Source organism: Pseudochaenichthys georgianus, chromosome 14 (genome assembly GCF_902827115.2).
Source record: "Pseudochaenichthys georgianus chromosome 14, fPseGeo1.2, whole genome shotgun sequence".
In the NCBI taxonomy this organism is placed as follows: Eukaryota; Metazoa; Chordata; class Actinopteri; order Perciformes; family Channichthyidae; genus Pseudochaenichthys; species Pseudochaenichthys georgianus.
The window spans coordinates 15,853,104-15,879,361 of NC_047516.1; the positions used below are offsets into that span (position 1 = coordinate 15,853,104).

Genomic DNA, 26,258 nt, shown 5'->3' on the forward strand with positions numbered 1-26,258 from the left:
ATTGCAGACAGACAGCAAAACTTCTAGGATTAGTTGTATATTTCAGATGGATAGATTTGTTCTTAAACGCCCTCGCATTGAGGTACAAGACGAACAGATGCCAGAGTCACACTGCGGTCAAGCCATCCTCCACTCGGGAAAACCTAGTCAAGCCAGCCCGCACGTGATATTGCGGTGCGCGAATATCCTATGCATTACGGTAGAATCCTGGAAACACTGCCTCTGTGTTTAGATGAGAATAAAACAAAAACTGTCCAGTATCAAAGACTCATTTCACTTCAGGGTGATAGCAGGACACCCCATCTAGTCACTCAGAAAAAACCAGGACATTCTGATGTAGAGTTTCAAAATAAAATACCTTTGACATCTCTATTGTATGAGCTATCATCCCTGCTTTGGATGAGAATAAAACAAAAACTGTACATCGTCAACGACTCATTTCACTCCAGGGTGATAGCAGGACACCCCATCTAGTCACTCAGAAAAAATCAGGACATTCTGATGTAGAGTTTCAAAATAAAAGACCTTTGAAGTCTCATATATGAGCTATCATCCCTGTGTTTAGATGAGAATAAAACAAAAACTGTCCAGTATCAAAGACTCATCTCACTCCAGGGTGATAGCAGGACACCCCATCTAGTCACTCAGAAAAAATCTGGACATTTTGATGTAGAGTTTCAAAATAAAAGACCTTTGAAGTCTCATATATGAGCTATCATCCCTGTGTTTAGATGAGAATAAAACAAAAACTGTCCAGTATCAAAGACTCATCTCACTCCAGGGTGATAGCAGGACACCCCATCTAGTCACTTAGAATAAAACAGGACATTCTGTCGTCCATAAGTCTTTTTTTTGTTTATAACAACTACAGCTAAATGAGATAATGTAGTTAATAAATGTATTCTTTGATATGGTTTAGCCTTTCTCAGGTTACAACATGGTTAAGTTTACGAATATTATTAAGGAATACAAATCCCTCTTTGCGATGTTTACCAGACTCCTTAGGCTTTTCAATCACAATAATTAAAATGGAATAAAACCAATATTGTTAACGTGAAAATATGATTTTATGTTAATTGTTTAGAGTTATTAAGGCTTTACTCATTGGGAACTCGGTATGAGATAGAGCACACTGTTGAGATGTCCAATCTGCCTGTTTTACAAACTTTGACCAACAGGGGGGTTTGTGTTCAAATGAAGCCCATGATGAAGCCTCATGAGATGAAGCCTCATGAGATGAACCCTTTTGCGAACCAATTGGCTAGAAAGCTTCAAAGCTTCATAAGGCTTCATCTAGCCATCACTAGTTTAAGGCTTTGTAAAAGGAAATCCTGGCTCAATCCAACTTGCTTTTACAAGAACAGCCCTCAGGTCAGCTGAGGCTCACAGACTAGCACAGGTGGAATTACTCAGCTTGATTGCTGCACTGGTAAATGATGAAAGGAAATATAAGCAGGCTATCATGAATAAAGTGTTCCTCATAGACACTCAACATGTAAATCAGGAAAACATTTCAAAGTTTGGTGACAGATTGCAGTAAGAATTCATGTGAAAACACATCTTTCTATTTCTTCTCATGGTAGATGAAAGCCAGACAGTGAAATAATTTAATGAACTACAAAACAAAAGTCACATCCAGAAATGTATCTGAGACATTCAACAATGTTAAAAAAATGCTTTGGTTGCAAATGAAAATAAAACACAAAGAGAAAAGAATAATATTTGAGATTCAATCATCGTTGGGAATTGGTGGAGGTATTTCAGAATTTATTGATTGAGTTTATATTTGTATTTAAGGCTAAACATTAAGAACTGTAACCTCCTTCACATAATAATTAATTTCTACTTCCTCCAACCAGTGCCTGACACTCTCTTAATGAGCACAGGTGTTTTCAATTTTAACAATTTTAAACAACCAATCAGGAGAGACCGCAGCCTACCATGTGGATATAAAAGCTGCAGGTGAGATCTTTAACAGCTACATTTCCTTCTAGCTTCTGCTTCACGTGAGACATTGTTGCTTCTGCTTGACGAGAGAGAAAACATGGCATCTGCAGGTCTCCAGATTTTGGCCACCTTCCTGGCAATCGTCGGCTTTCTTGGAGACATCATCATCTGTGCTCTGCCCATGTGGAAGGTGTCTGCTTTCATTGGAAGCAACATTATCACGGCACAGACCTATTGGGAGGGCCTGTGGATGAACTGCGTGATGCAGAGCACGGGCCAGATGCAATGCAAGGTCTACGACTCCATGCTGGCTCTGCCCCTCGACCTTCAAGCTGCCCGTGCCCTGGTTGTGATCTCCATCTTGGTGGCCTTAATGGGAATCATGCTAGCCGTTGCAGGGGGAAAATGCACCAACTGCATTGAAGATGAGGAGGCCAAGAGTAAAGTAGCCATTGCTGCAGGTGTGTTCTTCATCGTGAGTAGTATTCTGTGCATCATCCCTGTGTCCTGGTCTGCCAACACTGTCATCAGAAACTTCTACAACCCCATTATGAACGACGCTCAGAGGAGGGAGCTGGGAGCCGCGCTGTTCATCGGCTGGGGAGCATCAGGACTTATGCTGATTGGAGGTGCACTTCTTTGCTGCCAGTGCCCGAAGAGTAAGGACAGCGGATACTCAGCCAAATACTCTGCCCCACCCTCCGCACCCAGTGGAGGAGCCTACGTTTGAGTATACTTTCTCTAGGAAACTGGACTGACCTATAATGTTTATGCTGTTAACTTCATGCTTTTTAAAGTGTTTCTACTGTTGTTTTAATAAATTTTACTTTTTTATGAACTTATAACCTTGTTTGTTTTTGTGGACGTGGGTCATCATGTTTAAGTGAATAGAGGTTTTAAAATAGTGGTTTGGTTATGATAGCTCCTCAGTTATTTGTTCAGAAATCTAGCTAAGCGCTCTCCAAAGTTAACAACCTTCTATCACCTGAAGTCAATTAGCAAGCTATATTTTTAAATCTACATTTAGTCTAGACAAAAATAAATCTGCTACATACTCTAAAACTATGTTGGTGAATGTAAGGCCTACTGCTGAAAGGGCCGGGCTAGCTGTGTTGCTGCTTAGCTTAGCAAAGAGCCTAGCTGTGCAAAGCTAACCACCTGCTGGCTGTGGCCTCATATTTCCAGCAAAGACATGATTTGATCTTGGGAAAGAGTGTATTTCCCACACTTTATAACTAAGTGTTTAAGATATAAAACAACTGCCTCCAGTATTAAGGAGGATTCTCTCTGCAGTAAATTAAACCAGCATTACGCTGTTGAAAATATCTTTGTCTAGCAAGAGAAATAATGTTAGATAATATTGTAGATTAATATATGTATTGATTGAGTTTATATTTGTATTAAAGGTGGGCTAGGTAAGTTTGAGAAACCGGCTCGAGATACACTTTTTGTTATATTCCATGGAATGCTCTTAACATCCCGATAGCAATGAATATCTTAAGTGCTTTGAAAAAAAATACATAAAAAAATTTCATCTGTGGAAGCCGTAGTACTGTAAAAAGCACGACCAATCATTTTTAGCCGGCCCGGCTAAAATAACTGGAAAGCCTACCTGCCTGTCAGCCTTCCATCTGTGCACAAACTTATCTTGTGCCCTCATCGGTCATGTGAGCGTTCATGTGTGTTGGAGGAGGGGCTCTGTAAGGAAGTGGCAGCTTTTTTCCGGCTGTTTATTTTCAAATTGTAGCGCACTCGAGCTGGTTTCTCCAAAATTACCTACCCCACCTTTAAAGGCTAAACATTAAAAAAAAAAAATCAGTAACCTTCACATAATTAATTTATACTTCCTCCAATCGGTGCCTGACACTCTCTTAATGAGCACAGGTGTTTTCAATTTGAACAATTTTGAACAGCCTACCATGTGGGTATAAAAGCTGCAGGTGAGATCTCTAACAGCTACATTTCCCTAGCTTCTGCTTCACGTGAGACATTGTTGCTTCTGCTTGACGAGAGAGGAAACATGGCATCTGCAGGTCTCCAGATTTTGGCCACCTTCCTGGCAATCATCGGCTTTCTTGGAGACATCATCATCTGTGCTCTGCCCATGTGGAAGGTGTCTGCTTTCATTGGAAGCAACATTATCACGGCACAGACTTATTGGGAGGGCCTGTGGATGAACTGTGTGAAGCAGAGCACGGGCCAGATGCAATGCAAGGTCTACGACTCCATGCTGGCTCTGCCCCTCGACCTTCAAGCTGCCCGCGCCCTGGTTGTGATCTCCATCTTGGTGGCCTTAATGGGAATCATGCTAGCCGTTGCAGGGGGAAAGTGCACCAACTGTATTGAAGATGAGGAGGCCAAGAGTAAAGTAGCCATTGCTGCAGGTGTGTTCTTCATCGTGAGTAGTATCCTGTGCATCATCCCTGTGTCCTGGTCTGCCAACACTGTCATCAGAAACTTCTACAACCCCATTATGAACGACGCTCAGAGGAGGGAGCTGGGAGCCGCGCTGTTCATCGGCTGGGGAGCATCAGGACTTATGCTGATTGGAGGTGCACTTCTTTGCTGCCAGTGCCCGAAGACTAAGGACAGCGGATACTCAGCCAAATACTCTGCCCCACCCTCCGCACCCAGTGGAGGAGCCTACGTTTGAGTATACTTTCTCTAGGAAACTGGACTGACCTATAATGTTTATGCTGTTAACTTCATGATTTTTAAAGTGTTTCTACTGTTATTTTAATAAATTTAACTTTTTTATGAACCCATAACCTTGCTTGTTTTGTGGAGGTGGATCATCATGTTTAAGTGAATAGAGGTTTTCAAATGGTGGTTTGGTTATGATAGCTCCTCAGTTATTTGTTAAAAAATCTAGCTAAGCGCTCTCCAAAGTTAACAACCTGCCTTCTATCACCTGAAGTCAATTGGCAAGCTATATTTTTAAATCTACATTTAGTCTAGACAAAAATAAATCTGCTACATACTCTAAAACTACGTTGGTGAATATAAGGCCTACTGCTGAAAGGGCGGGCCTAGCTGTGTTGCTGCTTAGCTTAGCAAAGAGCCTAGCTGTGCTAAGCTAACCACCTGCTGGCTGTGGCCTCATATTTCAACCCAGTCTCTCGGCATTTCGTGTTATAGTCACTAAATTAATTTAATCTATTGATTTGTGTTCACCAACACGATTGTCGCATTTTTTCCGCAAAAAAAGCAATGTGATTAATAACAAATTGGAAGGAAAAAGAGATTTAAAAAAAAATACAGATTTTAGTATTCTGACAGAACGATTTTAGAAGCAATGTATTTCTATTTGTAGTATGTTTCGTGCCTGCACCAAATAATAACAAATTAGAAGGGGAAAAAAGATAAAAGTATTCTGAGGCTCTGAGCCCCATTATTTTCCTCGCGGATGGCAAAAAAAACTCCGACATACTATTTAAAATAAAAGGGTTGGGGTAAGAAAATGTGTTTATGAACCACACAGCTTCCGGTCTTCCAAGACCCGACTGGACAAAAAGAAGTGGTGCAGGCACAAAACATACTACCAATAGAAATACATTGCTTTTAAAATCGTTCTGTGTGACACGAAAAAAATGCGAAAATCGTGTTGGTGAACACAAATCAATACATTAAATTAATTTCGTGACTATAACACGAAATGCCGTGAGACTGGGTTGCATATTTCCAGTAGTGATGGCGAGATGAAGCCTTATGAAGCTTTGAAGCTTTCCAGCCAATTGGTTCGCAAAAGGGTTCATCTCATGAGGCTTCATCATGGGCTTCATTTGAACACAAACCCCCCTGTTGGTCAAAGTGTGTACAACAGGCAGATTGGACATCTCAACAGTGTGCTCTCTCATACCGAGTTCCCATTGAGTAAAGCCTTAGAATAACTCTAAACAACGAACATTTAATCATATTTTCATGTTAACAATATTGTTTTTATTCCAGTTGAATGATTGTGCTTGAAAAGCCTAAGGAGGCTGGTAAACATTGCAAAGAGGGATTTGTATTCCTTAATAATATTCATAAACTTAACCATGTTGTAGCCGGAGAAAGGCTAAACCATATCAAAGAATATATGTATTAACTACATTATCTGATTTAGCTGTAGCTTTTATAAACAACAAAAAAGACGTATTGTTCAGTCGTTGAACCAGGGACCCTGCGGTCGTGAGTCAACTGCTTTCCAGCTGAGCCACAGCACGCAAGCTGAATTTCACCGAAAACACTGCACTATATTTATTCCTGTTTTTATTCCTACATTTATTTATGCTTGTATCTATTTATACTTATGACATGTTCCGACCTCTATATGAGTGAGGGTCTGAGCTCTTTTAATTCCATCGTGTCACTGGGCCCGGGTACAGGAGGGGTAATATGGTTCTTATTATACATCCATGGGTAATATGAGCGTTGTGGTTCAACGGTTCAACCGATCTGAATCGCTACCTGAAGCAGTCACGTGGTATCGACAGGCAGCGAGGCTTCGTTTGTCATCGGTGACGTCACTGGCCCAAAACGATACAATCCTCGATACAAGCTTCACAAAAAGCTTCGGGGATTACCCGACACACGCTTCGAAGCCTCGGCGCAATACGTAACATCACTAATTTTCAGCAAAGACATGATTTGATGTTGGCAAATTGTGTATTTCCTACACTTTATAACTAAGTGTTTCAGATATAAAACAACTGCCTCCAGTATTGATAAGGAAGATTCTCTCTGCAGTAAATTAAACCAGCTTTACACTGTTGAAAATATCTTTGTCTGAAAAGCATTAAGAGAACAAATATTAGATAGTATTGTAGATTAATATATAAATCATTGTTGGGAATTGGTTGAGGTATTTCAGAATGTATTGATTGAGTTTATATTTGTATTTAAGGCTAAACATTTGATACAACTGTAACCTCCTTCACATAATAATTAATTTCTACTTCCTCCAATCGGTGCCTGACACTCTCTTAATGAGCACAGGTGTTTTCAATTTGAACAATTTTGAACATCCAATCAGGAGAGACCACAGCCGACCATGTGGGTATAAAAGCTGCAGGTGAGATCTCTAACAGCTACATTTCCCTAGCTTCTGCTTCACGTGAGACATTGTTGCTTCTGCTTGACGAGAGAGGAAACATGGCATCTGCAGGTCTCCAGATTTTGGCCACCTTCCTGGCAATCATCGGCTTTCTTGGAGACATCATCATCTGTGCTCTGCCCATGTGGAAGGTGTCTGCTTTCATTGGAAGCAACATTATCACAGCACAGACCTATTGGGAGGGCCTGTGGATGAACTGTATGAAGCAGAGCACGGGCCAGATGCAGTGCAAGGTCTACGACTCCATGCTGGCTCTGCCCCTCGACCTTCAAGCTGCCCGTGCCCTGGTTGTGATCTCCATCTTGGTGGCCTTAATGGGAATCATGCTAGCCGTTGCAGGGGGAAAATTCACCAACTGCATTGAAGATGAGGAGGCCAAGAGTAAAGTAGCCATTGCTGCAGGTGTGTTCTTCATCGTGAGTAGTATTCTGTGCATCATCCCTGTGTCCTGGTCTGCCAACACTGTCATCAGAAACTTCTACAACCCCATTATGAACGACGCTCAGAGGAGGGAGCTGGGAGCCGCGCTGTTCATCGGCTGGGGAGCATCAGGACTTATGCTGATTGGAGGTGCACTTCTTTGCTGCCAGTGCCCGAAGACTAAGGACAGCGGATACTCAGCCAAATACTCTGCCCCACCCTCCGCACCCAGTGGAGGAGCCTACGTTTGAATATACTTTCTCCAGGAAACTGGACTGACCTATAATGTTTATGCTGTTAACTTCATGCTTTTTAAAGTGTTTCTACTGTTATTTTAATAAATTTTACTTTTTTATGAACTTATAACCTTGCTTGTTTTTGTGGAAGTGGGTCATCATGTTTAAGTGAATAGAGGTTTTAAAATAGTGGTTTGGTTATGATGGCTCCTCAGTTATTTGTTCAGAAATCTAGCTAAGCGCTCTCCAAAGATAACAACCTGCCTTCTATCACCTGAAGTCAATTAGCAAGCTATATTTTTAAATCTACATTTAGTCTAGACAAAAATAAATCTGCTACATACTCTAAAACTATGTTGGTGAATGTAAGGCCTACTGCTGAAAGGGCCGGGATAGCTGTGTTGCTGCTTAGCTTAGCAAAGAGCCTAGCTGTGCAAAGCTAACCACCTGCTGGCTGTGGCCTCATATTTCCAGCAAAGACATGATTTGATCTTGGGAAATAGTGTATTTCCCACACTTTATAACTAAGTGTTTAAGATATAAAACAACTGCCTCCAGTATTGATAAGGAGTATTCTCTCTGCAGTAAATTAAACCAGCATTACCCTGTTGAAAATATCTTTTTCTAGCAAGAGAAAGAATGTTAGATAATATTGTAGATTAATATATGTATTGATTGAGTTTATATTTGTATTAAAGGTGGGCTAGGTAAGTTTGAGAAACCGGCTCGAGATACACTTTTTGTTATATTCCATGGAATGCTCTTAACATCCCGATAGCAATGAATATCTTAAGTGCTTTGAAAAAAAATACATAAAATGTCATCTGTGGAAGCCGTAGTACTGTAAAAAGCACGACCAATCATTTTTAGCCGGCCCGGCTAAAATAACTGGAAAGCCTACCTGCCTGTCAGCCTTCCATCTGTGCACAAACTTATCTTGTGCCCTCATCGGTCATGTAAGCGTTCATGTGTGTTGGAGGAGGGGCTCTGTAAGGAAGTGGCAACCTTTTTCCGGCTGTTTATTTTCAAATTGTCGCGCACTCGAGCTGGTTTCTCCAAAATTACCTACCCCACCTTTAAAGGCTAAACATTAAAAAAAAAAATCAGTAACCTTCACATAATTAATTTCTACTTCCTCCAATCGGTGCCTGACACTCTCTTAATGAGCACAGGTGTTTTCAATTTGAACAATTTTGAACAACCAATCAGGAGAGACCACAGCCGACCATGTGGGTATAAAAGGTGCAGGTGAGATCTCTAACAGCTACATTTCCCTAGCTTCTGCTTCACCTGAGACATTGTTGCTTCTGCTTGACGAGAGAGGAAACATGGCATCTGCAGGTCTCCAGATTTTGGCCATGTTCCTGGCAATCGTCGGCTTTCTTGGAGACATCATCATCTGTGCTCTGCCCATGTGGAAGGTGTCTGCTTTCATTGGAAGCAACATTATCACGGCACAGACCTATTGGGAGGGCCTGTGGATGAACTGCGTAAAGCAGAGCACGGGCCAGATGCAATGCAAGGTCTACGACTCCATGCTGGCTCTGCCCCTCGACCTTCAAGCTGCCCGTGCCCTGGTTGTGATCTCCATCTTGGTGGCCTTAATGGGAATCATGCTCGCTGTTGCAGGGGGAAAGTGCACCAACTGCATTGAAGATGAGGAGGCCAAGAGTAAAGTAGCCATTGCTGCAGGTGTGTTCTTCATCGTGAGTAGTATCCTGTGCATCATCCCTGTGTCCTGGTCTGCCAACACTGTCATCCGAAACTTCTACAACCCCATTATGAACGACGCTCAGAGGAGGGAGCTGGGAGCCGCGCTGTTCATCGGCTGGGGAGCATCAGGACTTCTGCTGATTGGAGGTGCACTTCTTTGCTGCCAGTGCCTGAAGAGTAAGGACAGCGGATACTCAGCCAAATACTCTGCCCCACCCTCCGCACCCAGTGGAGGAGCCTACGTTTGAGTATAGTTTCTCTAGGAAACTGGACTGACCTATAATGTTTATGCTGTTGACTTCATGATTTTTAAAGTGTTTAATTTTTAATAAATGTTACCTTTTTATGAACCCATAAACTTGCTTGTTTTGTGGAGGTGTATCATGTTTAAGTGAATAGAGGTTTTAAAATTGTGTTTTGGTTAACTTATGATAGCTCCTCAGTTATTTGTTCAAAAATCTAGCTAAGCGCTCTCCAAAGTTAACAACCTGCCTTCTATCACCTGAAGTCAATTGGCAAGCTATATTTTTAAATCTACATTTAGTCTGGACAAAAATAAATCTGCTACATACTCTAAAACTATGTTGGTGAATGTAAGGCCTACTGCTGAAAGGGCCGGGCTAGCTGTGTTGCTGCTTAGCTTAGTTTAGCAAAGAGCCTAGCTGTGCTAAGCTAACCACCTGCTGGCTGTGGCCTCATATTTCCAGCAAAGACATGATTTGATCTTGGGAAAGAGTGTATTTCCCACACTTTATAACTAAGTGTTTTAGATATAAAACAACTGCCTCCAGTATTGATAAGGAGGATTCTCTCTGCAGTAAATTAAACCAGCTTTACACTGTTGAAAATCTTTGTCTAGCAAGAAAGAGAGAATTGTAGATTAATATATAAATCGTTGGGAATTGGTTGAGGTATTTCAGAATGTATTGATTGAGTTTATATTTGTAATAATGGTGGGCTAGGTAAGTTTGAGAAACCGGCTCGAGATACACTTTGTTATATTCCATGGAATGCTCTTAACATCCCGATAGCAATGAATATCTTAAGTGCTTTGACAAAAATCCATAAAATGTCATCTGTGGAAGCCGTAGTACTGTAAAAAGCACGACCATTCATTTTAGCCGGCCCGGCTAAAATAACTGGATGGCCTACCTGCCTGTCAGCCTTCCATCTGTGCACAACCGTATCTCGTGCCCTCATCGGTCGTGTGCGCGTTCGTGTGTATTGGAGTGGCTCTGTAAGGAAGTGGCAGATTTTTTCCGGCTGTTTATTTTGAAATTGTAGCGCACTCGAGCTGGTTTCTCCAAAATTACCTACCCCACCTTTAAAGGCTAAACATAAAAAAAAAAAAAATGAGTAACCTTCACATTCATTTCTACTTCCTCCAATCGGTGGTTGCAACCCTGTCTCCTAAAAATTACGTTCCCACAGAACTAAACTGCATTCTCAATTACGTTTAGCTAGAAACGTATTTTCTCCCACGTTACGTTTGTTATGAACGTATCTCAAATACGTTTATTTTCTACATATCTTCGAGAAGCATATTTTCTTCCACGTTACGTTTGTTATGAACGGATCTTAAATACATTTATTTTCTACATATCTTTGCCATTTATTGTCTTGCTTATAATAATGATGATAGTTATTTATAAATATCATTTTAGAGCACACCTTTGAAATCGAGAATCGGGCTCGATATATGGTTAAATTAAAATCAGTAGGCGAGGCTGTAATTTCGCCAGCTGTTACTCTCATGAATTAGACGGCAAACAATAATAGTTTTAACATGCCAAAAAGCTGCTGTGTCGTTTATTGCACCTCAAACATTAACACAAATCCAGAGTTACTTGTTTCTGTACTTCCTCTAAGAAGAAAGGACAGTATCAGAAGAGCTCTGTGACTTCAGGCTTGATCGCTGTTCAAATGACAGCGTTGGTTTCCCCAAAAGTGGGCGGGGCTGTAAAGTGAAGTAGATTTTACTCTCATCTATTATTCAAAACCATTCTATTTATTCTAACGTAAATTACATGCCAGTGTTTTATCTTTTTATTTATTTGTTTTTATTTTAAATCGTATAATGTCGGACTTTTTGCTCTGTCTTTGAGGAAAAGAAATGGGGCTCAGAGCCTCAAAATACTGAAATATGTATTTTTTTAAATCTTTTCCTTCTAATTTATTATTCTTTTCTAAATAACACACTGTTATTTACTCAACAATAACACACAATTATCCTTGTTTTTATTTATTCATTTAATTCTATAATCTTGGGCTTTTTAGCCGTAAATAAAGTCACCGGAAACAGACGGGACATTTCGAGCGATACACACAACAAACCCACTAAACTGATTACCCAAGATCCTCAGCTTGAAGCTCGTTGATTGGATGTTTTAGCCGCAATGCACGCTGGGATATGGTGTTAATAAGATATGATATCCGACAACGAAAAATAAAATAATACCTAATTCAGAGTGTTCTTGCTTTTCTCTTTGGAAGTCATCACATATAACGGCATTGTAAAACACGGTTCGGCTGCATTAAATATTACACATCTGCCGTAGTTCTTTATTTATAGAGCCCTGATGAGAAGACTTCTGGACAAACAGGAGAACTGCTGCCAAAACTGAATACTTGACGTGGATCATACATATATCAACAATTAAACAACATCTTCAATTTCTTTTCACAAAATACGTCTCCTTGCAGTATCAATAGTAATTCGGCTGACTATTATATTTGATCCAATTGGTATATAGGTTATATTTACACCATAACGGTGCACAGCTGATAGACAATAGAAGATAGATAGAAGATATTACTGATTTTCTTTGAATATCAGAATGTAAATACTGAGTTGAGAGAATAGTCAGGGGATTTGGGTGATGGGAGACACATCTATGGAATCACAATTTCAATAGCTTACCATTAAATTACGGATAGCCTATGCCTTTCTGTCTGTGATGTTTTACAAATCAGATATTAATGTGTAGAAGTAAAGCATGAGAAATAGTATAGCAATATCCTGTAAAATTATGTAAAAACATGAATAAAACTACACATTTTAAGATGTTATACATACATAAGTGTCCTACACTAATAATACAAAGTTATTATTAGTATGCTGTGTGTACCTTGTGTGCACCGCCTAGTGGTTAAAGCATGTTATTGAATTATTTTTGTTGAATAATGTTATTTGATTAAAACAATATTAAGAGTACATACTTTCATAGGGGGAAAGTAGAAGGTCAATGATAGAAATATTATATAGAATATAAAAAGTCAAGAAGATACTAAGTGATCTCTACAATAAAACAGTTTAGTGCCGTACACATAGGAGGATGTGCAAAACAGAAAAACGAATTAACCTTTATTAACACATTAAAGAATACTTTAGGTTAAGGTCTTCTTTTAAACAAGAAAAAAGCTTTGGGGGTATCTATCTACAGATGAATATTAAGCCTGACAAACTTAACGTCTAAAATATTGCTTTCGTGCAATGTTAACTATGTTGAAGCACTATTTTAACTGATATTATACACATTAATTATACTCTTATGTATGTAGATAGTATAAGAAATGTGCAGAATATGACAGTTTAATGGTGGAGGTATACAGTACACACACATTGATAGATGTCTTGTAATGCGCTGTTGAGGAACCTGCGACCCAAGTTGTGTATAAGATCAATACACCTTAGAAAATCTTGAAATCTTGAAAGGGATGTGCAAAAAAGCCATTATACAGTTTTTAATTAACTATTAGTAGAGAATAACGAGGAATGAATATACTTTATAAAGATCTGCAGATAAATGTTTAGTCTTCTCAAGCACCAACTATCAAATATCTCTCCTGATTGTTGGCACTTGACAATCACCTTCCCTGAATTGTATTCAGGTGTAACTAAAGTCTGCTTTAAGGGTTGTTTATATTTCACATCATTAATCAGAATCTGCAAAGTAACTAAACTAAATGTAGTGAAGTAAAAATACCAGGTTAACCTCTGAATTGTAGTGGAGTAGAATAACAAAGTAACAATGAGCTGTCGTGTGGGTATATATTAATGCTGCCCATTATGGATACAAGCGATTTTCACCCATTTAGTAATTACATGTTTTAAATGTGTACACACCAATGTGTTTCCTATCGCCTAAACCTCCAGGGCTGTACACAGTTTAATACTGTCAACTTCTACATTTGGGGAAAACGTCTTTTAAAACTACAATTCCCAGTAGAGACGTGCCATAGAGAACAGGCTTGTTTGAGACAAGCAAGACCTGCGCAGACCTGCGCAGTTGCGATCAACGTCTTGCTAGTGCGTTGCATGATGGTTAGTCATTTTGTCCGACTTGCTCTGGAGGCTCGCCCACATGAGACTTTGAAATCTCGCGGGACAAAGACGCCCCGCAGCCTTGAGAGCGAGGCGAGGCGAGTTGGCGCAGTTGCTCTCCACGAGCTGCGGAAGCGAAATGCTTGATGGGAAACGGCTCGCTGGTATCTCGAGCTGAGCGCTCATTGGTGGTTTTTACCACGTGCTGCTGATGAAACTCTCCAATTGGCTGGCAAAAGTTTGTTGTTGTTTTGTGTCAGTTTTACGTCGCCACATCCATTCCCATTTTTCATCATTGTTCCACAATGTTTATCATCATGAAATGAATATCTATATTATTTTATACTATACTGCTTACCGTTTTCATACTTTATATATCTTAGCATATTCATACACACTGTTCATACTGCTCACAGGCTGATATCTAGTGTATTCATACCCCACTGTTTATTCATCATTCAATTCATTCGATATGTTATTCTGTAGATTGTGTACATTACTTTCCACTTCACTGCTTGTTGCACCTGGTTAGAAGCTAAACTGCATTTCGTTGTCTCAGTACCTGTACTATGTGCAATAGCAATAACGTTTCTCTTTAAGTTAAACCAAATCATTAAAATAAAATCTATTGTAATGTAATGATTTGGTTTAACCTTATTTATTGAATACATCATTTAAAATCATAAAGCTTAAAGTGGCAGCTAAAGAATTAACACAGCAGCAGGTCTGTTCAATGCATGCTCATGAAGCTTCATGTGTGCGGATCTGAAGGGACTGATCATTTGTAGCCTGTCCACCTATCAGTTTTTCCAAACATTAAGAGGGAGGAGCATTTCTAATTATGGAACCCAGTCACTGGTGTGGTTCATCATCATGACTGAATTAACAAACCTATATAAAGCAATGGAGATCACCTTTGTCTACAGTGGATACAATGGAATTTCCGCCATTGCAAACCCAGCCAGTCAAGCCGACTCCGAGCTGTCCGATTTAAGACGAGCTTTTTGATAGTGATGTTACGTATTGCGCCGAGGCTTCGGAGCGTGTGTCGGGTAATCCCCGAAGCTTTTTGTGAAGCATGTATCGAGGCTTGTATCGTTTTGGGCCAGTGACGTCATCGATGACAAACGAAGCCTCGCTGCCTGTCGATACCACGTGACTGCTTCAGGAAGCGATTCAGATCGGTTGAACCGTTGAACCACAACGCTCATAATACCTGGATGTATAATAAGAACCATACCCCTCCTGTACCCGGGCCCGGTGACACGATGGAATCAAGAGAGCTCAGACCCTCACTTATATAGATATAGGAACATGTCATAAGTATAAATAGATACAAGCATAAATAAATGTAGGAATAAAAACATGAATAAATAAATGAATAAATATGCTGCAGTGTTTTCAGTGAGATTCAGCGTGTGTGCTGCGGCTCAGCTGGAAAGCAGTTGACTCACGACCGCAGGGTCTCTGGTTCAAGGACTAGTCAATACGTATTTGTTGTTGTTTATAAAAGCTACAGCTAAATGAGATAATGTAGTTACTAAATGTATTCTTTGATATGGTTTAGCCTTTCTCAGGCTACAACATGGTTAAGTTTATGAATATTATTAAGGAATACTATACAAATCCCTCTTTGCAATGTTTACGAGCCTCCTTAGGCTTTTCAATCACAATCATTCAACTGGAATAAAAACAATATTGTTAACATGAAAATATGATTAAATGTTCGTTGTTTAGAGTTATTCTAAGGCTTTACTCAATGGGAACTCGGTATGAGATACAGCACACTGTTGAGATGTCCAATCTGCCTGTTTTACACACTTTGACCAACAGGGGGTTTGTGTTCAAATGAAGCCCATGATGAAGCCTCATGAGATGAACCCTTTTGCGAACCAATTGGCTGGAAAGCTTCAAAGCTTCATAAGGCTTCATCTCGCCATCACTACTTTTTGACACCTCCCCCGGCTGCGATCGGCTACTCTCGTCTATTCGAGGCGAGCCGCAATGTGTCTCAAACAAGCCTCTTCTGTTACTGTACTTTCTTCTTAGAGGAAGTACAGAAACACGTAACTCTGGATTTGTTTTAATGTTTGAGGTGCAATAAACGACACAGCAGCTTTTTGTCATGTTAAAACTATTATTTTCTTTCTCACTCATGAGAGTAACAGCTGGCGAAATTACAGCCTCGCCTACTGATTTTAATTTAACCATAGGCTTATATCGAGCCCGATTCTCGATTTCAAAGGTGTGCTCTAAAATGATATTTATAAATGACTATTATCATTATTATAAGCAAGACAATAAATGGCAAAGATATGTAGAAAATAAACGTATTTAAGATACGTTCATTAGGAACGTAACGTGGGAGAAAATATGTTTCTAGAAGATATGTAGAAAATAAACGTATTTGAGATACGTTCATAACAAACGTAACGTGGGAGAAAATACGTTTCTAGCTAAACGTAATTCAGAATGCAGTTTAGTTCTGTGGGAACGTAATTTTTAGGAGACAGGGTTGGTGCCTGACACTCTCTTAATGAGCACAGGTGTTTTCAATTTGAACAATTTTGAACATCCAATCAGGAGAGACCACAGCCTACCATGTGGGTATAAAAGCTGCAGGTGAGATCTCTAACAGCTACATTTCCTTCTAGCTTCTGCTTGACGAGAGACAAAACATGGCATCTGCAGGTCTCCAGATTTTGGCCACCTTCCTGGCAATCATCGGCTTTCTTGGAGACATCATCATCTGTGCTCTGCCCATGTGGAAGGTGTCTGCTTTCATTGGAAGCAACATTATCACAGCACAGACCTATTGGGAGGGCCTGTGGATGAACTGCGTAAAGCAGAGCACGGGCCAGATGCAGTGCAAGGTCTACGACTCCATGCTGGCTCTGCCCCTCGACCTTCAAGCTGCCCGCGCCCTGGTTGTGATCTCCATCTTGGTGGCCTTAATGGGAATCATGCTAGCCGTTGCAGGGGGAAAATGCACCAACTGCATTGAAGATGAGGAGGCCAAGAGTAAAGTAGCCATTGCTGCAGGTGTGTTCTTCATCGTGAGTAGTATCCTGTGCATCATCCCTGTGTCCTGGTCTGCCAACACTGTCATCAGAAACTTCTACAACCCCATTATGAACGACGCTCAGAGGAGGGAGCTGGGAGCCGCGCTGTTCATCGGCTGGGGAGCATCAGGACTTATGCTGATTGGAGGTGCACTTCTTTGCTGCCAGTGCCCGAAGACTAAGGACAGCGGATACTCAGCCAAATACTCTGCCCCACCCTCCGCACCCAGTGGAGGAGCCTACGTTTGAGTATACTTTCTCTAGGAAACTGGACTGACCTATAATGTTTATGCTGTTAACTTCATGATTTTTAAAGTGTTTATGCTGTTTAATTTTTAATAAATTTTACTTTTTTATGAACTTATAACCTTGCTTGTTTTGTGGAGGTGGATCATCATGTTTAAGTGAATAGAGGTTTTCAAATGGTGGTTTGGTTATGATAGCTCCTCAGTTATTTGTTCAAAAATCTAGTTTAGCGCTCCAAAGTTAACAACCTGCCTTCTATCACCTGAAGTCAATTGGCAAGCTATATTTTTAAATCTACATTTAGTCTAGACAAAAATAAATCTGCTATAGTCTAAACTACGTTGGTGAATATAAGGCCTACTGCTGAAAGGGCTGGGCTAGCTGTGTTGCTGCTTAGCTTAGTTTAGCAAAGAGCCTAGCTGTGCAAAGCTAACCACCTGCTGGCTGTGGCCTCATATTTCCAGCAAAGACATGATTTGATCTTGGGAAAGAGTGTATTTCCCACACTTCATAACTAAGTGTTTAACCTGTTAAACCCCGAGCCTGTTTTTCAGGTTTCAGGCTCGAAAATGACATTCCCAGAACAAATGACTGTAACTTCACTTCTAAAAGGTTTATATGAATACTTTTTGTTATCAAAGCAAGGTTACATCTGTGAGTTGGATGTAGAAGTGTCAGAATCAATATAGATGTTTCTGTGTCAGAGTAAATTCAGATGGAACATAGCAAAAAAATGTAAATTCCTGTCTCCGCCTAAAGAAAACCCATTACTTATAGTGAAGACCAACCTTGAATGATGGGTTAGTAGCCTAAAAGCTTTAGGAATCCAAATTATAACATAAGTACCCTGTATCAAGATTGAGGCAAAACAAGTGACATTTGACCTTTTTAGAGAGGTTTATGAAAATAAAGTTCAGGCGGAATAAGCTTTGGGCACATTTGGGCCCATTTGGGCCCATCAGTGCCATTTGACCTTTTTCAGATACCAGACTATAAAAATCATTGTATTACATTGAATAATCACTATAGGTATTCATTCCATTAAAAAAAAAAAAAATTAAAAAATGTAAATAAAAAAAAAAGATTCTTAAAAAAATATTAAAAATATTTGTGTGAGTGTGTATAAAAAAAATCAGGGTCCCCGTCGGCGGGGACCTTCGGGCGATATAAAACGACTGCCTCCAGTATTGATAAGGAGGATTCTCTCTGCAGTAAATTAAACCAGCTTTACACTGTTGAAAATATCTTTGTCTGAAAAACATTAAGAGAAAAAATAATAACATTGTAGATTAATATATAAATCATTGTTGGGAATTGGTTGAGGTATTTCAGAATGTATTGAGTTTATATTTGTATTAAATGCTAAACTTTAAAAAAAAGTGTAACCCTCACATTAATTTCTACTTCCAATCGGTGCCTGACACTGTCTTAATGAGCACAGGTGTTTTCAATTCTAACAATTTTGAACGTCCAATCAGGAGAGACCACAGCCTACCATGTGGGTATAAAAGCTGCAGGTGAGATCTTTAACAGCTACATTTCCTTCTTGCTTCTGCTTCACGTGAGACATTGTTGCTTCTGCTTGACGAGAGAGAAAACATGGCATCTGCAGGTCTCCAGATTTTGGCCATCATCCTGGCAATCATCGGCTTTCTTGGAGACATCATCATCTGTGCTCTGCCCATGTGGAAGGTGTCTGCTTTCATTGGAAGCAACATTATCACGGCACATACCTATTGGGAGGGCCTGTGGATGAACTGCGTGATGCAGTGGAACACTGGCCAGATGCAGTGCAAGGTCTACGACTCCGTGCTGGCTCTGTCCCTCGACCTTCAAGCTGCCCGCGCCCTGGTTGTGATCTCCATCTTGGTGGCCTTAATGGGAATCATGCTAGCCGTTGTAGGGGGGAAATACACCAACTGCATTGAAGATGAGGAGGCCAAGAGTAAAGTAGCCATTGCTGCAGGAGTGTTCTTCATCGTGAGTAGTATCCTGTGCATCATCCCTGTGTCCTGGTCTGCCAACACTGTCATCAGAAACTTCTACAACCCCATTATGAATAATGCTGAGAGGAGGGAGCTGGGAGCCTCGCTGTTCATCGGCTGGGGAGCATCAGTACTTCTGCTGATTGGAGGTGCACTTCTTTGCTGCCAGTGCCTGAAGAGTAAGGACAGCGGATACTCAGCCAAATACTCTGCCCCACGCTCCGCAGCCAGTGGAGGAGCCTATACTTTCTCTAGGAAACTGGACTGACCTATAATGTTTATGCTGTTAACTTCATGATTTTTAAAGTATTTCTACTGTTTAATTCGAATACATTTGACTTTTGTAAGAACCCATAACCTTGCTTGTTTTGTGGAGGTGGATCATCATGTTTAAGTGAATAGATGTTTTAAAATGGTGGTTTGGTTATGATAGCTCCTCAGTTATTTGCTCAAAATCTAGCTAAGCGCTCTCTAAAGTTAACACCCTGCCTCCTATCACCTGAAGTCAATTAGCAAGCTATACTTTTAAATCTACATTTAGTCTAGACAAAAATAAATCTGCTACATACTCTAAAACTACGTTGGTGAATGTAAGGCCTACTGCTGAAAGGGCCGGGCTAGCTGTGTTGCTGCTTAGCTTAGCAAAGAGCCTAGCTGTGCAAAGCTAACCACCTGCTGGCTGTGGCCTCATATTTCCAGCAAAGACATGATTTGATCTTTGGAAAGAGTGTATTTCCCACACTTTATAACTAAGTGTTTAAGATATAAAACGACTGCCTCCAGTATTGATAAGGAAGATTCTCTCTGCAGTAAATTAAACCAGCTTTACGCTGTTGAAAATATCTTTGTCTGAAAAACATTAAGAGAAAAAATAATAACATTGTAGATTAATATATAAATCATTGTTGGGAATTGGTTGAGGTATTTCAGAATGTATTGAGTTTATATTTGTATTAAACGCTAAACTTTAAAAAAAAGTGTAACCCTCACATTAATTTCTACTTCCAATCGGTGCCTGACACTGTCTTAATGAGCACAGGTGTTTTCAATTAACAATTTTGAACATCCAATCAGGAGATACCACAGCCTACCATGTGGGTATAAAAGCTGCAGGTGAGATCTTTAACAGCTACATTTCCCTAGCTTCTGCTTCACGTGAGACATTGTTGCTTCTGCTTGACGAGAGAGGAAACATGGCATCTGCAGGTCTCCAGATTTTGGCCATCTTCCTGGCAATCATCGGCTTTCTTGGAGACATCATCATCTGTGCTCTGCCCATGTGGAAGGTGAGTCATTTAATTGGAAACAACCTTGTGACGGCGCAGACCTATTGGGAGGGCCTGTGGATGAACTGCGTGATGCAGTGGAACACTGGCCAGATGCAGTGCAAGGTCTACGACTCCGTGCTGGCTCTGCCCCTCGACCTTCAAGCTGCCCGCGCCCTGGTTGTGATCTCCATCTTGGTGGCCTTAATGGGAATCATGCTAGCTGTTGTAGGGGGACAATGCACCAACTGCATTGAAGATGAGGAGGCCAAGAGTAAAGTAGCCATTGCTGCAGGAGTGTTCTTCCTCGTGAGTAGTATCCTGTGCATCATCCCTGTGTCCTGGTCTGCCAACACTGTCATCCGAAACTTCTACAACCCCATTATGAACGACGCTCAGAGGAGGGAGCTGGGAGCCGCGCTTTTCATCGGCTGGGGAGCATCAGTACTTATGCTGATTGGAGGTGCACTTCTTTGCTGCCAGTGCCTGAAGAGTAAGGACAGCGGATACTCAGCCAAATACTCTGCCCCACGCTCCGCAGCCAGTGGAGGAGCCTATACTTTCTCTAGGAAACTGGACTGACCTATAATGTTTATGCTGTTAACTTCATGATTTTTAAAGTGTTTCTACTGTTCAATTCGAATACATTTTACTTTTGTAAGAACCCATAACCTTGCTTGTTTTGTGGAGGTGGGTCATCATGTTTAAATGAATAGATGTTTTAAAATGGTGGTTTGGGTATGATGGCTCCTCAGTTATTTGCTCAAAATCTAGCTAAGCGCTCTCTAAAGTTAACAACCTGCCTCCTATCACCTGAAGTCAATTAGCAAGCTACACTTTTAAATCTACATTTAGTCTAGACACAAATAAATCTGCTACATACTCTAAAACTACGTTGGTGAATGTAAGGCCTACTGCTGAAAGGGCTGGGCTAGCTGTGTTGCTGCTTGCTGCTGTGCAAAGCTAACCACCTGCTGGCTGTGGCCTCATATTTCCAGCAAAGACATGATTTGATCTTTGGAAAGAGTTTTTCCCAGACTTTATAAGTGTTTTAGATATAACACAACTGCCTCCAGTATTGATAAGGAAGATTGTTTCTGCAGTAAATTAAACCAGCTTTATGCTCATGAAAATATCTTTGTCTAGCTTGTCACACTGAACATTACTTAACGGGAAATTTGATACTCTTTTGTTCCCTAAACTATGTGGTCATTCAGGTAGGATGCTCTCTGAAACTGAAGCATTTATTTAGAATCTCAGGATTTAAAGTGATTGCTAAAGTTTGACCTGCAGATATAAGTTTTCATTTACTCAAAATTGTTACATTTGTTACTTCAATCCGTAAAACTGTAAAGCCTTTTGTTTGGGTCACAAAGCAGTCTTTCATACATGAGCGCTTTTTTTAACCGCTTCCTCCTCCTACTTATTCACAGTGAGCCGGAATCAGGACAAGCAGGAAACCTGATCCACAAACTTGCAAGTCCCCTCCCTTTTGCTCTTACACCTGCATTGCAAAACCAGAAAGCAAAACACAGCCACTGCTGCGTTTACAGCCGGGTCAAAGCTTGTGATTAAAAATGATCTTCAGCTTAACTCTAGGAGGACTTTGTTGCTCTCTTTGACTTTGTGGCAAACTTAAATACGTGCCTTGGATTTGTTTTTTGGCAGAATGCAGACACAAATTGTTGGTGTGTGTTTGGGAATCATCGGCTTTTTTGGCACCATCCTTATCTGCGGATTGCCCATGTGGAAGGTGACGGCCTTTGTTGGGGCAAACATCATCACCTCTCAGGTCTTCTGGGAAGGTTTATGGATGAATTGTGTCATCCAGAGCACGGGTCAATCTCAGTGTAAGGCCTACGACTCCGTTCTGGCTTTACCACAAGACCTGCAGGCTTCCAGGGCTCTGATCTGCGTCTCCATCGCTGTCTGCGTGGTGGCGATCGGGCTCACTGTGGTCGGGGCCCGCTGCACCAACTTCTATGATGATGACAGGCGGAACAAAGCTAATATTGGCGTGGCTGGAGGTGTGGTGTTTATTATAGCAGGCCTCCTGTGTGTTATTCCTGTCAGCTTGTCGGCGCACAGCATCATCACAGGTTTCTACAATCCTCTGCCCACCTCGGGGAGGAGGGGGGAGCTCGGGGCCTCCATATATGTGGGCTGGGCGTCTGGAGCTCTGCTCATCATTGGAGGAGGGGTGCTGTGTAGCACCTACAGATGCTGAGGGCCAGGAGAAGAGAGAAACGGAGAGTACAGGGCGCCTTTCGTCAAATACTGTAGTTGAATATGTGCAGTAATGTGTTTACTGTAATGGACTTAATCTAGAGTTATTCAACCTTAGTCAAATGCAATAATGACAGTTTATCTCTAATCTGTGTCAATTAGTGTGTAGCAAATGTGGAGTGAAAAGATAATGGAATGACCAGGGAATGCAACTTGTATGGTTGTTTTTAAAGTGAAGGATGAACAAATGAAGTTAAGTTGAGCCAATAATTGTATAATGTGATATTATAGGATGTTTGATACAGAGATCTGAGTTTATGTAATCATTTTTTATTTGTGAAGAACACTGTATAGACGATGCAAGAGTCATCCGTTTGAAATATGATATGTGGAGGTATAGCTTTAAGAATCTTAAAACAGAACAATCTTGATAAAAGTTATTTTTTACTCGTTGTGAAATTAGTTGAATTACATGGAAAAAAACTAAACATTTCTCTGGTAGACTTTTTCAAATCTTTTCCCCTAGTATTGAGTAATTTAACAATGTGTTTGGCATGCTTTGCCAACATGCTTTGTATGTCTTTATGTTAACAAACCATTAAATTCACTTTGTATATTTGTTTAAAAACGTCTGCATTATTGTCTCTAACATTATTAAAACAACTGAATAATGTTTTCAAGTTTAGATGCAAGAAAAGAGAAGTAATTGTAACCTCGAGGATAACCTGTTCTCTTTATCAGCCATTTCAGTTTGAAAGCCTGAAGAACTTGCTATGTTTGTAGCTCAGTGGTGTTTGAATACTCTTTGTAAATGTACCCTATGTGTACCATGTTTACATATCTTTGTGTCGTCTGACTTCTGAACTCAACAGCTGATCAGAGCTGCTTACAATCTATTTCAGCAGAACCAAGAAAAGAGACGGTCACAGTTGAACATTTTGTGAATTAGATTTGGTTTTAGCTTTTTGCTTCATAACTGAATGTCTTCAAATGGCAGGGCAGTGTTTACAAGTCGGGGGTTTGACCCTGGTTCAAATAGGTGTTTTAGCAGTGTGTTTGACATGTGGACTGCTGATGTGGCGTCGGACATCTTTTGTTGGAGCAAAGGCACAAATGGTGAGTTGATTTTGTGCATCTCAGATAAGTTTTATGTCACCCCCCAAAAAACTTTCGCAAGTTAAATTTGATCATCAACCGTGTTTTTTTTCACTAAAACAAATACACTTTGTACACTTGAAATAATAATTTCTGAATCAGCTAAACAAAAAAGTTTGAAGACGTCAAAGTCGTGCAAACTTTGACACATGAAAATGCTGCATTGCATTGAAAAAGCACAGTTTTCTCTATATAACTTAAACATCATGACTAAAAATAAAATACCAAAATAATCTGAAGTATGCACCAATACATGTAATTGTGCATATAATCTGTAAAAACATGACTTTAACATATTTAAAACTTAAAGTTGCAATGTGAGGTACCAAGCAACCTGCTGATAGTACATTTTTCTATAAATGTTCAAAATTGAGGCAAATTTGTTTCTGTCTTAGGTGTGGGCTGGTCTGTGGGTAAACTGTATCCTTCAGGACACAGGGCAGATGGAGTGCAGTAGACACACGTCCATCACCAAAACCGCTGATATCCGGGCTGGACGTGCCCTCACACTGATCTCCATCTTCACCGGCCTGCTGGGCTTCGTTTTAACGCCCCTCTGAGGAGGCGGAAACAACTGCAGTGATGCCACACCTGATCCCTCAGAGCCTCCGACCACCTCTTCATTCATGAATAAAGGTGCAGAAGTTGAATTCAAATCATGAAGAATGGGTGTTTGGGGATCTGAAAGGAAACTGTATTGATGATAATAATGTATATCATGGCAAAGTAATTTTTAACATTTTACTGTCCCAGAACAATGAAAATGGAGGGCACCGGGTGAGGGATAATGATCTTAATATTTTGATAATTTGAAGAAACACAAAATTATGTAGAAATCACTGAATAGGAATAGTGTCGGGTTAAAGTGGCTAAGATTTTACTTATTTTTTGTAATATTTGCACAATCAATACAAAACACAAGACCAAAAGTTAAACGTTGTAATGTTTCTTCACTTCTTTTCAAAACGCTTTTCTCCACACCTTCAAATCCCCTTTAAATTATGTATTTCAGTTGCATCCAAATGTTCTGCTTTTGATTTTTGATTTGAGTAACTGCCTGTAGAGTACACTGTTTAGGTCAGTGCATGGAAGGCTAAACTTTGGCATTTATTGCAACACTGGACAAATGCTGGAAATGTGTGTCTGTTGACTACTACTGTGGCCTATATAAAACCCACCTTGACACAGATATGTACTGCTATTCATCATTCTTACACAAACAACTTCAGAAGTGCACAGAATCACTGATCATTGATGTTCATTATCACTGTTATCCTCTGTTTTTTCAGGTGTATCTACTCGGTGGAGCTCTGTGTGTCCTAGCTGGCGTCCTGTGCCTGGCTTCAGTCAGATGGTCGGCAGTAGCAACCATCTCAACCTTCAAATACCCCTCAGTGACTGCGGGCAAGAAGAGGGAGGTGGGCTCCTCCATCTACGTCGGCTGGGCCTCCTCCATGCTGCTCCTGCTCGGCGGTGCTGTGATGTGCTGCGTCTCTGGGGAGAGAAACCCATCTTCCTACTCCAACGCTGTATCCAGCACCGACACTCAATCGCTTTTGTTTTATGTTATAGAACCAGACGTGAGGTTGTTTGACGCGTCAGCCATATTGCCTGAGCGCAACTCTCTGAATATACATCATACTGAGCTGTGGAGCATTATGCCATTTTACGTCTAAGTTTCTGTTGACATGTTAAAGAATGATCATTTTCTAATTAATTAATTTGGATAGATCAATACTCATTCCTCAGGATGCCTGTGTCACAAGCGTCAAATTCAAGAAGTCCAGACAACTTTATTTCTAATTCTAGCGGAGTTTCTTAATTTAGTAAATAGGTTTGAACATTAAACACATCATAAACCTCAATGAAAAACTGGAACAATATGACACAATACATACTAACATTGTGAAATATTAATATTTCAGCACATTTAAAGCTACTTATTTGGAAATGATCAGAACACCTTTTATTTAGTTGTACTTTTCTTTCAACACACATTGAATAAAATCATGAGTCAGGTTTCACATTCAGAACTTTTTTCTTTTCTTCCTCCACAGATATTATTTGAATACATGTTGTGATTAAAAAACATGTGGATTTATACATAAGCATGTTCAGCTAAGTTATTTTTTATCATATCAAATTCAAAGGACAAACAGAAATTGTATCAGTTCTTGATTCATATATACATACACTTGCTGTTGCGATACATTTTAATTTGATAAAATGTAAAATCCCACTCTATAAGAAAGAACATTTTCATTTCAGATTCACTGCAGATTCGTCTTATATGCAGGACTGAAGAAAATACTTCCTCAGTATTCATTTATTTTCTTTAGTTTGATAAACTGCAATGAGTCAGCTCCTCCTAAATGCCACGACAAAGCACAAAGTGCTAAAGTGTCATATTGTCTTCAAGGACAATCTTTGCAGCACAATGCAACACATAGCTGCTGCAAGACAGTTAATACTGACCACATCCACAGGTGGAGCTCTGTGGCTGACCTCCACCTGCTAGAAGGAAATGGGGGAATGCTGTCATGTGAGCATTCAGCACTTTCATGTCATCACTCTGTACCAGTAT

The 26,258-nt window shown here is 40.3% G+C and overlaps 6 protein-coding genes and 1 pseudogene across 6 annotated transcripts; all 7 read left to right on the top strand.

The window, feature by feature from the left end:
* The first annotated feature begins 1,998 nt into the window (after positions 1 to 1,998).
* On the top strand, positions 1,999 to 4,715 carry LOC117458669 (claudin-like protein ZF-A89). Its single transcript, XM_034099277.2, has 2 exons — positions 1,999 to 2,543; positions 3,981 to 4,715. The coding sequence occupies exons 1-2, from the start codon at positions 2,045 to 2,047 to the stop codon at positions 4,598 to 4,600; spliced, it is 1,119 nt and encodes a 372-aa protein (XP_033955168.2). The 5' UTR covers positions 1,999 to 2,044; the 3' UTR covers positions 4,601 to 4,715.
* Positions 4,716 to 7,031: 2,316 nt separating this feature from the next.
* LOC117458670 (claudin-like protein ZF-A89) lies at positions 7,032 to 7,808 on the top strand. Its single transcript, XM_034099279.2, has one exon. It carries the CDS (start codon positions 7,081 to 7,083, stop codon positions 7,711 to 7,713), a length of 633 nt encoding a protein of 210 aa, XP_033955170.1. The 5' UTR covers positions 7,032 to 7,080; the 3' UTR covers positions 7,714 to 7,808.
* Positions 7,809 to 8,980: 1,172 nt separating this feature from the next.
* LOC117458666 (claudin-like protein ZF-A89) lies at positions 8,981 to 9,942 on the top strand. Its single transcript, XM_034099274.2, has one exon. It carries the CDS (start codon positions 9,027 to 9,029, stop codon positions 9,657 to 9,659), a length of 633 nt encoding a protein of 210 aa, XP_033955165.2. The 5' UTR covers positions 8,981 to 9,026; the 3' UTR covers positions 9,660 to 9,942.
* A 6,449-nt stretch (positions 9,943 to 16,391) lies between these two features.
* Positions 16,392 to 17,168, top strand: LOC117458668 (claudin-like protein ZF-A89). The gene has a single exon (XM_034099276.2). The coding sequence runs from the start codon at positions 16,414 to 16,416 to the stop codon at positions 17,044 to 17,046; it is 633 nt and encodes a 210-aa protein (XP_033955167.1). The 5' UTR covers positions 16,392 to 16,413; the 3' UTR covers positions 17,047 to 17,168.
* Positions 17,169 to 18,596: 1,428 nt separating this feature from the next.
* LOC117458665 (claudin-like protein ZF-A89) lies at positions 18,597 to 19,964 on the top strand. Its single transcript, XM_034099273.2, has one exon. It carries the CDS (start codon positions 18,643 to 18,645, stop codon positions 19,294 to 19,296), a length of 654 nt encoding a protein of 217 aa, XP_033955164.1. The 5' UTR covers positions 18,597 to 18,642; the 3' UTR covers positions 19,297 to 19,964.
* Positions 19,965 to 20,093: 129 nt separating this feature from the next.
* LOC117458671 (claudin-like protein ZF-A89) lies at positions 20,094 to 23,040 on the top strand. Its single transcript, XM_034099280.2, has 2 exons — positions 20,094 to 20,703; positions 21,947 to 23,040. Exons 1-2 carry the CDS (start codon positions 20,222 to 20,224, stop codon positions 22,518 to 22,520), a joined length of 1,056 nt encoding a protein of 351 aa, XP_033955171.2. The 5' UTR covers positions 20,094 to 20,221; the 3' UTR covers positions 22,521 to 23,040.
* A 469-nt stretch (positions 23,041 to 23,509) lies between these two features.
* Positions 23,510 to 25,350, top strand: LOC117458005 (claudin-4-like; annotated as a pseudogene).
* The last annotated feature ends 908 nt before the right edge of the window (positions 25,351 to 26,258 follow it).